Source organism: Agrilus planipennis, unplaced genomic scaffold (assembly GCF_000699045.2).
Source record: "Agrilus planipennis isolate EAB-ADULT unplaced genomic scaffold, Apla_2.0 scaffold98, whole genome shotgun sequence".
NCBI lineage: Eukaryota > Metazoa > Arthropoda > Insecta > Coleoptera > Buprestidae > Agrilus > Agrilus planipennis.
In genome coordinates, this window is record NW_020438866.1 from 89,206 (window position 1) to 101,719 (window position 12,514).

General features: G+C 33.3%; 2 protein-coding genes across 2 annotated transcripts; one reads left to right on the forward strand and one right to left on the reverse strand.

Annotated features, from left to right (window-relative positions):
• Nucleotides 1-6: 6 nt before the first annotated feature.
• Nucleotides 7-2,936, reverse strand: LOC108737001 (calcium uptake protein 1 homolog, mitochondrial). Its single transcript, XM_025975899.1, is given in 8 exon segments — nt 7-650; nt 1,003-1,220; nt 1,375-1,616; nt 1,677-1,837; nt 1,894-2,009; nt 2,011-2,207; nt 2,262-2,391; nt 2,452-2,936. Coding segments are annotated over 8 exon segments (1,467 nt in total). The 5' UTR covers nt 2,700-2,936; the 3' UTR covers nt 7-495.
• Nucleotides 2,937-3,083: 147 nt separating this feature from the next.
• On the forward strand, nt 3,084-12,192 carry LOC108737000. The gene is made up of 14 exons (XM_025975896.1): nt 3,084-3,245; nt 3,319-4,063; nt 4,147-4,316; nt 4,371-4,455; nt 4,510-4,690; nt 4,771-4,941; nt 5,004-5,179; nt 5,277-5,760; nt 5,967-7,640; nt 8,108-9,186; nt 9,237-9,514; nt 9,592-9,847; nt 10,048-10,125; nt 11,489-12,192. The coding sequence occupies exons 2-14, from the start codon at nt 3,323-3,325 to the stop codon at nt 11,801-11,803; spliced, it is 5,688 nt and encodes a 1,895-aa protein (XP_025831681.1). The 5' UTR covers nt 3,084-3,245; nt 3,319-3,322; the 3' UTR covers nt 11,804-12,192.
• Nucleotides 12,193-12,514: the final 322 nt, after the last annotated feature.

A 12,514-nucleotide genomic window follows, 5' to 3' on the forward strand; every position in this document is an offset into this window, starting at 1 on the left:
CAAAACTTTTCATTATAAAAAGAAACAATAAAACCAAATTATACAGATCATCAAACAATTTATAAATAAATAATTAGGCATATACAGAGGTACCATATACATAAACTGAATGCACTTTACATTTTTTCAGAAGTAACCAGAAAGCAGCGTTTTTTTATTGAAAAACATTATGTTCGTGGTCAATTAATTATCTTCTCTTTAAAATTTCATTTCAAAAAAGATTTGCACCTTCACTTCTAATAAAATTGCAAATCGTCATTAGCTATATACTTATTAATTCCTTAAACGTTTGTTTTGATAGATGAATACAAAGCAATTGCTTATTTAATGAGAGCAAATCTCGTGAATAAAATAATAAAGATCAAAATTAAAACTTGACTTAATAATTTCTAATTGAATCAATATAATGAAAATTAGAAAATGAAAGTGAACACCTTCTATATAATAAACAGTATTCATAAGAAAATATCCTAGGTAATAGCTGCAAATTATTTTTTAAATATCTAACAGAGCGGGTCGAGTTTCCTTGGCACATTTTATAAGCGACTGCATAAACTTAACAAAACCTGTATCTTTTGGTTTCTCCAGTCCTCTTAGTAATCTATTTTTCATTACAGCTATGAATTCTCTGTTGCTCAATTGGCCGTCCTCTGAAAATGATGTACATTTAATTTACAATCGAAATAATTGATGATTTGCAGTATTATTACACAAAGAATGTTTTGCATTAAAATTATAAATAAAAAATGTATTTATAATATTGATATGGGAGTCACAAAAAAAAGGAGAGATAGAACGGTAGGACACCTCCTGAGACTTAATAGCTAGCTTTAAGCATGTTAGATCCATAATCAGGAGCAACAAGGAGTAGAATGTTGTTAGCGATGTGACATGTTCTAGTTTTCGGGAAATGTGATGATTGGATCAGGAAAGGAAGGGGGCAGGTGCTTGTCAGATCAGTTTTTGGACTGAGAACCTAATGATGAAGGCATTTATACGTACGATTTTCATCAAAAATAGTAAATACAACGTTGACAACGTGATCACCCAAATTAACGTGGGCTACGGTTTTAGCAACGTGTTTCAATGTTAGCTGATCTATAGAAGCTCCAGCGATATGGTAGAAAGTCAGTGCTGTATCGACGTCGTTTATATTATTTAAAAAGTGGAAAAAATCTAAGTAGTCCTGTTTTGAAATTCCCTTACCGTGGTCTCGGAAACTAAAATATGAAAACAATTTTAGAAATTATTCCTGTTTCTGAGATTTACAAAATAATAAGAAAACATTATTTAGTAAGAGCGATGCCTACAAGCAAATTCATTTAATATTTTCGTATTATATTAATATGGAAAACATGTACATTTTTAACTTACGCTTTTTTTACTCTTTTTAACATCTTTGCCTTCTTCTTTTGTGGATATCCAGCATAAGCCAGCAATAGTTCTGTGAAGTCTGCTTCTGTTATAAATCCTTCTTCATTGGGACTTTTTCTTCGAAATTCCAAACTTAATATTTCTTTCTGCAACTTTTCTTGAAAATCCAAAAACTTTTCTATTGTCAGTTTCTGTTTCAAATTTGGACCAAAAAAGTAAGTAGTCAGAGCTGAATTAACCCCCTACAGTAATTGATTATTAAGAAAACAATAATTTAAAATTAATTCTCATTCAATTTGCACCTTAAAAGTATTTCCAGTCGTTGAATGATCACGATGGCGTGAACCTATGCTACTTTGTTGTCGAATTAATGTGGCTACTTTTTCGAATTCTTCACAATCCACATCACCGTCTCCGTTTAAATCAAACATCCGGAAAGCTATCTCAAAGTGTCTTCGAGACGCTAAAATGCATATACATATTTTTTAAGATGTGCATTTCAACGCCATGTAGACTTACTCGATAAAACAGTCAATAGGAAGATGTAATCAGAAAATGTAATNTTATCTAAATATGGGAAAATAAAATGAAGTATATCAAACCAAGACTGATAGCCAATCATTTTGTTTCTATTTTCTTTGATAACTTTCAATAAATAAATAAAACAATATACCATCTGGTTGCTTCATTCCAGGAGTAATTGCTCTTAGAAAATCATCAGGGGTCATGTATATTTCAAATCCATCTGATGTTGGTATCTTAACAGTGGCAAAATAGCGAAATATTTTGTCAGGAGTTGAGTAAGAACGCATACGGTTTTCATACTCAATTATCTAATAACAAACATATTTATCATATTTATGTACAACATATTCAGTTTTATATACCTTTCGATCACGAAATCCAATTTTTTCTTTACGGTGCTTCTTTGATTTCGGTGGTTCAATAATATCACTCAGTTCATTTTGATTAATTTCTTCTTGAGCATCAACAGAAGGAAAAACCCTTCTGCCCACTCTAAAAATGGTAAAACGAATAAGTAAAATATAATTAGGTATTAGCGATGAAATTACTTACTCTTCCCAATCCACAAATACTGCAAAATGACCAAACAAAATAATCCCAACCAATAGCTTACTTATCAGTGGAGACCTTCCAGGACGTCGAGGACCAAAGTTTTTATAATAGTTTCTTTGTTCATAATTAAGAAGGATATTTCTTTTAAAATTTAAACTTAAAGGTGTGAGTAAATGAGTATTCTTTAGGCATAAATTAGTGACCGGAGCTTTTCGAAATAAATAATACAATAACCTAAATGTCATCATAATGTTGAAAATGATATTTGGACACACAAATATTAAATATACAACTTTCTATAAATAAACTAAAACTCTGGACAGATAACGGACCTAAAATTAGCCAAAAATAATAAATGATTATTTACTGCTATTCTTTTAACCATAATTATAGATAATATAACCTATATTGTGTTAACTTCATAATAAATGATCAACACGATCAACACGGTCAACACCAAAAAAGCAACATATACTAAGCGTTGACCTATTATCTATGGCGTTGACTTTGAGTGATCATCATGTGAACGATGGTGGGTCATTTTGAGCTGCCCTCTGGTGCGAAATATAAGGAAAAGTAAAATATTTTAATAAAGTAGGACTAGATGGCATGAAGCCAACTAAAACAGCTTAACGGCGATATTACCCGATCGCTAAATTTTTATTGGTCGGTGTATTCAACATCATAGTCCATTACACTCGGTGTAGTATTTTTTTATAAAATGGTAACCAGTATTGGTATTGTTCCAGAGTATTTTGTACAGTGAGCAGATTTATTAATTATTGAAGACAATAGTAAGTGACTTGAAATATTTATATATTCTTCTAACCTGCAAACATTGTATAAAGTTATGTTTAATTTCCAAAGAACCATGGCAGATGAAGAGCAAGTAGTGGCAGATTCTCTGGAACTAGGTACAAGTGAGACCACTGTTGTTTATAGTGAATCCGATTCCGTGGCAAATGTTGATGTCACTGAAAATCATTCTGAAAGCATTTCTAGTATGAAAGTGGTTGACAATGCTGCAGATTTTTTAGAAAATGATCATAACGTCCAGCCAGAAAGCTCTAATGCTGACCAGGTTCAGGATACCCATGCTGAAAGATCACCTGATGATGATAAAACAAAAGGCACTTTAGACAATAGTCAGACAGAAAATAATTTAAATAATGATAATGTAAAAAGTAGTCATAATGAAACACAAACAAAAAGCACTGAAAGTGACTCAGAAGAGATTAAATTAGCAAGACAGAGTAGAGAATTAAAATCTATTCTTGCTTTATCTAGAGAGGCTAAACTAGACACAAATATTGCACACAAGCGTAAAAGTGTTGAATTGAACAAGAACAAAACTGATACACATAGATCAGAGAGTCCCTTAGGGAAAAGAGCAATGAGGTCTCAGAATCCAGAATTTGTAATAAAGCATCAGAAATTTCTATCAAAAGTTGTTTCACATGGTGGTTCTTCTCCAATAGAAAACTCTGAAGTGGAAAAACCTCAAATACAAAAGAACCCTAAAAAGAAATCTAATCCTTCAGAAAGTCACACCAGCAATGATGATGGTCAAAAGATAAAAATGTTAAAGATGCTAAAAGTTGAGCCAGTCAAAGTAATTATTTTTATTTTATACCATCAAGTTTAAAGTTCAATCAATCATTAGAGTAATTGTTATTTTAAAATTTCTTTTTCTAGAACAAAGATGTATTCTGCTGGCGTTGCCATAAAACAGAAGTAAATGTGTATTGTGAGACTTGCCCTAGGTCATACCATATTAAATGTCTTAAGCAATCAGTCAATAATCCTCAAAGATGGGTGTGTCCTGAGTGTGTATCTATTATGAAAGCTGAAAGTACAAAAGAGAGGTTGATTGAAGACACATTAATTTTTGAGACCTATTAAAATTGATTTAATTGCAGGTCTTCATCAATGAAAGATTTATCATTAGAGCAACTTTGTGGCCTACTTAAGTTTGCTTTGAAAAGAATGATGCAGGTGTCTGGGGTATAAACTATAAAAATTGTTTTTAGTAAATCACATTAATATATCACATTGCAGGCAGAGCCTTTTCTACATCCAGTGAATGAGAAAGAATTTCCTGAGTATAAAAATTATATTATTCAACCAATGGACCTCACAAAACTTGAGAAAGGATTAAAAGAAAACATATATGGTAGCACTCAAGCCTTTGAAGCTGATGCTAAGTGGATTCTGCATAACAGCATCATTTTTAATACTGGTTAGAATTGAGATTATTTTTGATGTTCTTACTGAATGGGTTTTTATGCGTTTTTTACTGTCTATGAATCTGTTTTTTAGCACAAGCTAAATTAACAATCATTGCAAAAAACATTTTAAAAGTTTGCAAACAAGAAATGTTAGAAATTGAAAATTGTGCTTCATGTTATTTAAATGCAAACACAAAAAGGAATAGCTGGTTTGTTGAAGTTTGTCCTAAACCCCATATATTAGTTTGGGCTAAGTTAAAAGGTGATATAAACTTATATTAAAGACTAGTTTCATTCAAAACCAATAATTTTCTTTTATTTTAGGTTTCCCATATTGGCCAGCAAAGGCAATGCGTGCAAATTCTTTGGGAATGGTAGATGTTCGATTCTTTGGAGCTCATGATAGAGCCTGGGTACCAGACAAGGAGTGCTTCTTATATTCATTAAAAGATCCAAACTGCAATAAGCAAAAAAAGAATGATATAGCAGAGTGTATAAAGGTTATCATTTTTTACTACTAATAACTACTTCCTCAAAATTTTGTTTCTGGGTTTAATTTAAACAGAAACTACCATTTCACAATTGTTCTTTTTATAGGAGTTAGAAATCCACATAGAAAATTTAAAGAAAGTATATGGAGAGTTTTGCTATGCCCCTTACCGCACTCCATTTATTCCTGATGAAGAAATCAAACAGCTTAAAGTATTTCTGCCTCAATATAACCCTGACAGCAGTACTTCCAGTATGAGTTTCTCATTAACTGCTAAAAGAAAAAATTCCGAATCTCCTAAGTCTCGTATCACGAAGAGAGAAGATAGCAAAGAAGCCCACGATTTGAACAACAGTAAAAATTTTGAGGGTTACGGCTCTGAAGATGATGATATGGAGCCCAAACTGGATGCTGACAGAAGAGAGCAGATAGCGAAGAACAGTGCGAAAATGATGAAAAGTCAGGAGTCATCTCCAAAGCAGGATGATGATCATGAAACGCAAGCCAATACCCCTGATGATATCAAAAGAAGTTCTGAAATGGATGCTAGCAAACCCAAAAAATCAGAGTCAGGAATTACCAACGTCATAGGTACGTGTAATAAATTTGTTTTTATAGATTCTTAATAAAAAGGTACAAATGGCGTTCTTAGTATAAGTTTTTACATCTATGCTGTGGATCATTACATTAACGATTATTAAAGCTAACAATATAATTAATTAGTGCTCATTTTCAAAGTAACTCATTCTCTTATTAAATCTTATCAAAGTGATATATTCTTATTATATTTTGTATAGGAAAGAACAAAACTACGCCCCCTAAGCAAATTGGTGATACTTCGAAAAAACGTACAACTACCGACGAAATGGTTTCAGAAACACCCATGAAAAAATCGCGTCGTAACAGTGATATAAGCGTAAAAAGTGATTCAAGCCGCATCTCAAATTTGTCTGACAAAATAAATCGCGTTGATATCGCGGAAAACATGGAAATAACGCTAGGCAATGACAATGAGACCGGCATTATGAGCATTTCGGAAGTAGTGTCTTCTGATGTCGGCACTGAACTGTCCTCTAGTAAATATTCTGACTTTTCTGAAAGTAGCAATGGCAGCTCAAACAGCGAAAGTAAGCGAAAACCAATTGTGCAGTTAAATATATCAGGTAATGAGAACAAAGAGTTTACTATTTCGCCTCAAAATAAAATTAGTATTGCTGATAAATTAATGCAAAAGTTTGGACATGGATCTAGCGATTCTGAAAGGTCAGCAAAATCTTGTAAAAATGATGGAGATAAAATAAATAACAATGATCTAGATGTTAATAATGCCGTAAATAAATTATCATCGAAAGTTAATGAAGCTTCTGATGTTACTAAAATTAATAAAGGGGACGATGCTTCTAAACATAATAATTCAGGAAAATTACACAGTTTAGTTATCGAAACATTGCCCGAGTTCAATTTGGAATGCGCTGAAGTTGTTGTCGGTGATTCAAAAAAGCCGATATCGAATGAAAAGGAAGACGCAAATGATGTTAAAGGTGATAATAATTGCATCTCTGTAGACGGAAAAACAAAAGAAGACGAAATAAAATCGTTTCTTCCTGAAATTACGAAAACTGTCCCACAACCAGCCGATAGCGGCGAAGGTGACGATAACGAAGATAGTGACGATAATAATGAACAAATTGAAAAAATGGATGAGGATATTTTCAAAGACGTAATTCATTCTTCTGTGAACACGTTTTCTATAAAAAATTGCGAACCTTCGACAAAATGTAAAGAGAAATTAATTAATAAATCTTCAGGTATTAAGGGACCTAAAAGACTTGTTAAAGTTGTTAGATTGAAAGACTTACAGAATAAATCATCGTCTCAAGAGGGCAAAAATGTTAACGGTGAACAAAGTACTGTCACCAATAGAGAACCTCGACAAAACAAAAAGACTACTGTTACTCCTTTAAAACAGAATGAAAATCAACACAAGCAGTTTGAGTCAAATGAGAAAAAAACTTTGGGCAAAGTACTAAAAGAAAATTCACAAATAGAACCCAGCTTAGTGTCTGATACTGTTAATAATTCTAAAGAAAACAAATCCCCGGAAGAGAATGACCAGACACAAATAGAAGGAGAGTCTGAATCAATTACGATTAAAAGTGAACCATCATCTTCGGATGAAGAGGTTGAAGACATCGAGGCTAAACGAAAATACATGTCGGCGTTAAATATATCCGAGAAAGACAAAATTATTCACGAAAAGAAACCCAAGGAGATTCGTACTCGTTCAAAAACTGAAGAAAGATCTAAGCTAATGAACCTATTGAGGGTACAAGACAATTTTGAAGACATGTCGGCTAAAACTGATAAAGGAAAACCAAAAGGAAACACTACAGAAACTATACAGAGAAAAACAGATAATTTATCCCGCACCATCAATGACGTAGCGTCCCATTATAGTGTTACACACGAAAGTAAGTAAAATATTTTTTTTAAATTTACATTAGTTCTTCCCCCTTATCAGTCACTATGAACTGGAAACTGTTAGCACCATTGCTTTGAGTGGTCGAAATTCACTTTTGTGAACAATTTGTTTAATCACTTTCTTTGTGTTAAAAATTGTTTGAAAAACATTTTGGTTCTAATTGTTTATATTCATGCGCTTTAAAGCATTAACATCAGTGACAGCAATAGTTAGAGAGCAAGAATTGGACTTTGCCCTGTGCTGACAGCACTCCTAATTTTTTTTATATATATAATTTAAGTTATTTAAAAATGATGTTGATATTTGTAGAAATATGAAAATAAGATGGCTCAACTAATACAAACTTGTATTTGCAGTTTATTTTAACTTTGTTATACTAACTAAAATTAGTTGTTATTTGTGAAAGTCCTTTTTATGTACAATTATAAAGTCCTAATTTTTTTTTGTATATTGCAGAGGAAGCAATACAACTCCCAGAAAGAAAGAAATTAGCTCCATTACGACCATTCGCGGCGTTTCAGAAACAACGCAGTCGTAAAACTATTCTCTCTTCTACCGCCACTTCCCAGGGCGTTTACATTACTCCTCGTAAATCTGACAGTGGCAATACTGTGTCATCAAATTCCTCCATCCACCTGGCTACAAGTAACAAAAGCTTGCCGATCGTATCTTGTAGTTGTCTTAGTTCAGTTGGTAACACGGTCACGATAAGTAAAGGAAATTTGACCCCCACTCGGAGCCTGCTCTTACCAAGAGCACCAAGTGATAATTTCACAAACACCACATCGTCAGTGACCACCACAACGACGACCGCAGGTATTGTATTCCTATCGCAACAACCTATTATTAATAGCTTAGCGATCGTACCTCCTAATCAGCAATTAAATTGCGGTGCGAATGTTGGTTCTGCTCCCCCCATGTTAACCGTTGTACAGCCCATAAATTCTTCTGTCAATCCAAGCAGTACGAGCTCATCTTTATATTCGAATACTTGTGTGACAACAGCTTCGTTACGTGGAAATGTGAACGTTCAGGACTCACAAAACTATATCCCTCCTAGCGGGGGCGTAGCTTCCAATGCAAACGTGGTCGTGCCTGTCGTGTTAAATGATCCCAAAGTATCACAAATCCTGAACTCATTACCTTCTCTCGCGCCCTTGTCAACAAACTACTTTTATACGTTCGCTCAAAAGCGGGGAGAGATTGTCAGTAGCGCCACGAACACAACGACAGCGGCTTCTACAACCGTTACAGCGTCGAATTCCGTCGATGCTGCTGCGTCTGCCAATAATGGAGTTAGTAGTTCTGCAGCATCTGTCACAGTTACCAATAATGGCGAACGGGGCACTGAAGAATGGGACGTGCTCACCGGCATTATCCCAGAAAATTTATCCCAGGCCGTTAGCGATTTGGTAACTAAAGGAGTGCCGAAGCTTAAACCGCGACCGCCTGGACCACTGAGTGTTCAGTTTGACGAGGGTTTACCCAGTACAGCAGGTCCTGTTACTGCTAAGGTCAACTCGATATCTCATAGGGTATGCTATAAAAAAAAACTTTTGTTCTTTTAATAACCATCTTGTTACAGCTGGCAGACTATCTGAGAGGTATGCTAGTCGAATTGCTGAAAGACTTTGGCACTGTTGAAGGCCCCGAATCGGAAATACTAAAGTTGCGTTTAGAAAACGAAGAACTTAGGCAAAGGCATGCCGAAGAGATGTTGGAGATTAAGAAAAATATTAGTTCTATACTAAGAGACATTCAAAGAAGTATAGTAGAAGAACGTGCGAAAATCATTGAAGAAACGAGGGCAGCTTGTGAAGTGGAAACGATTAAAAGAATCGAAGAAGCAAAATCAAAGCAATGGTACTTTTCCTCGTTATTTTCTTTGTTGATTTCCAAAATAGAACAGTACTTTTTAGTCTTAAACTTGATTGTTTTAGGTGTGCAAATTGTTTTAAAGAAGCGCAGTTTTATTGCTGTTGGAACACAAGTTATTGCGATTATCCTTGTCAACAGAAGCACTGGCTGAAGCATATGTCAAAATGTACTCAAAATCAGCAACATCAACAACAGCAACAACAACAGTTAACTCAGCAGGCTGGGAATAACCCCAATCATATTAGAATTCCCAATCAAACAATTATGTTGAGATCTACTAACCCTATAAATCGATATACAGCAGCCAGAGCTAACGAGGTAAATATATTTTTTTTTTAATTGTCCCTAAAAAGAGAAAATATTAGATGAGACGATTAATTTAAATATAACGTTTCCTCGTCACATTATTTCTATAATATTTTGTAATATAAATAATATGTTAATGTAAAGTAAAGGAGAGAAAAGCCATGATCGAATTTATTTCAGTCTTGTTGATCTTACTATCGCATTTATTACAGAAAACATTAGTTGCTAAACCCACAAAGGTATATCTTAACCGAGGAAGTTTTAAGCCTTCACCTCATGGACTAATAAAGGTAAGATAAATTATTTTCATATGTTAGCTAAGATATTTTAAAGTTTATGATTTTTTACTAACTTATAAATTTCATTTCACTTTTAGTACAAAATATTTTCACAATTTAATGATACATTTTAATTTTTAATAAAATAAAGTAGTTAAAAACCATGCTTGTATTCCCTGTTGTATTATACAGTTTCATTAGATTTTAAAACAGAATGAAAATCAACACAAGCAGTTTGAGTCAAATGAGAAAAAAACTTTGGGCAAAGTACTAAAAGAAAATTCACAAATAGAACCCAGCTTAGTGTCTGATACTGTTAATAATTCTAAAGAAAACAAATCCCCGGAAGAGAATGACCAGACACAAATAGAAGGAGAGTCTGAATCAATTACGATTAAAAGTGAACCATCATCTTCGGATGAAGAGGTTGAAGACATCGAGGCTAAACGAAAATACATGTCGGCGTTAAATATATCCGAGAAAGACAAAATTATTCACGAAAAGAAACCCAAGGAGATTCGTACTCGTTCAAAAACTGAAGAAAGATCTAAGCTAATGAACCTATTGAGGGTACAAGACAATTTTGAAGACATGTCGGCTAAAACTGATAAAGGAAAACCAAAAGNGTACCAAATTTTTGACAAGAATTTAATTTTTCAATTAAAACTAATGTATTTCATTTAATGTAAGGACATCCACTTACAATAAGCTGGAAAGTAAGTGGAAATTATTGATTTGGATAAATCTTTTCTTTTTATAAATATTTTTAAATTACTTTCAACGAAACTTTTCCAGAAGACGCTTTCTGCACTAGTTTTATAAAACATTCAACACAAAACAAACGTAATTTTAATTCACTAAATTGGATGATACAGTCTGCGTTTTGAAAATGTTTCAGAAAAAGTTTACTATTTGATATACTGAAAAATTCTGAGCATATCTTTTGTGATACTTCATAACAATTATTGTAGTATTTAACAATTCACTTCAATAATTAGTTCTATTTGCATGAAATTGTTTTGTGGTTCAGGATTGGTCTTCCTTCAGTGAGTCCACCATTGGAATCGTTTATTTGACGTTTCGCCCGCTGATTCTTTGGCTTTAACTAAGATTTTACGCCTTCGCTACGTTCCCTGAGGATACCAATTACATCTGTGGAACATCCTATAAACACTCCATCGGTAGACTCACCGAAAGAGAAGAACTAATCCTGAACTACGGTCATCAAGCCCGAACATAGAGCCCTCTTCATTACTTTAGTTATTTATTATCGCGCTCAAATTATAAGAGGATTTATAAGTAGTTTTCGTAAATTTAATTGAGTAAATTGATCTAAAAGTTTTATCACTCAATAATAACTATTTCTTTTTATCAGACATCTACCGCAAACGGTCAACAGCTTACATTGGTCGAATCGTCGCCAGGAAATTATGAACTTCTAGGTAACAGTTCCATTTCAGTGGGTGGGAAAATTATTACGAATTCGACTTCGATAATACATAAAGTGCAAAAAGGAAACAGCACCCCGAACAACATGGCATTGTCGGTTGTGCCCACCTCCTCCTTGATTGCTGTTGCGCCTAAACTGACGACCATTTCGACAGCGCAACCAAAAACCTCGCTATCATCAACTTCTTCAACAAATTCGTCTGCAAAAACCCACAATTTATTTTCGGATGATTCCGATTGATCTGTTTTCGATGAGATTCATCAGTTGACTGTTACATGATCTGTTGTTCTTACTCTACAGATGCAACGTGAGACAATTGTGCTGCGATTGAAATAAAAAAAAAGAAAAATTGTATAAAGTGCGTGTAGTTTTCTACGCGATTATTGTTATTTCTTTCTTTTACTTTTAATAATTATACGTCGCGTATAATTTACTTTAGCATGCTGTTGTGGCATGTTGCCTGTTGTATATAGTTTCATTCATAATTATTATTACGGTATTTTAAGTAATTGATGTTACAATTAGTTATTACTTATTACAGTGACAAGTCTGCGCGCTTTTTACTGTATTTGTTTTTTTTTTTGATCGTGTATAATGTACAATGTGGATTTTTTGAGAAAAGAACATGAATAAACGTAGTATTAAGTTATTGTCCTTTTCTAATTCAAAATATCCAATTCAGTAATTTTAATAACTAATTCAAAAAGTAATTGTTTTCGGTACTTCACAAACTTCATTAGCTAGTTTTATATGTACTAACTAATTTTCGATGTATGATACTAAGAAAAATTCTTCAGAATATGTTCGTACTTACTTGTTCAGTTAAAGAAATACACTAATTACAGTGATAAGTAGCATAAAGAAAAATAAACACTTTAATATTGCAGCATACTTTCCTTGGAAAAAATAAAATCAAAAATGAAATTTGAATGTATATCATGTATAGCAAAT

Bases quoted from the DNA above. Each gene is read 5' to 3' on its own strand.
- LOC108737000 (XM_025975896.1), top strand. From the start codon at position 3,323: ATGGCAGATGAAGAGCAAGTAGTGGCAGATTCTCTGGAACTAGGTACA. The intron at 5,180-5,276 runs GTTATCATTTTT...TTCTTTTTATAG, and splicing joins ATATAGCAGAGTGTATAAAG to GAGTTAGAAATCCACATAGA. The intron at 5,761-5,966 runs GTACGTGTAATA...TATTTTGTATAG, and splicing joins AGGAATTACCAACGTCATAG to GAAAGAACAAAACTACGCCC.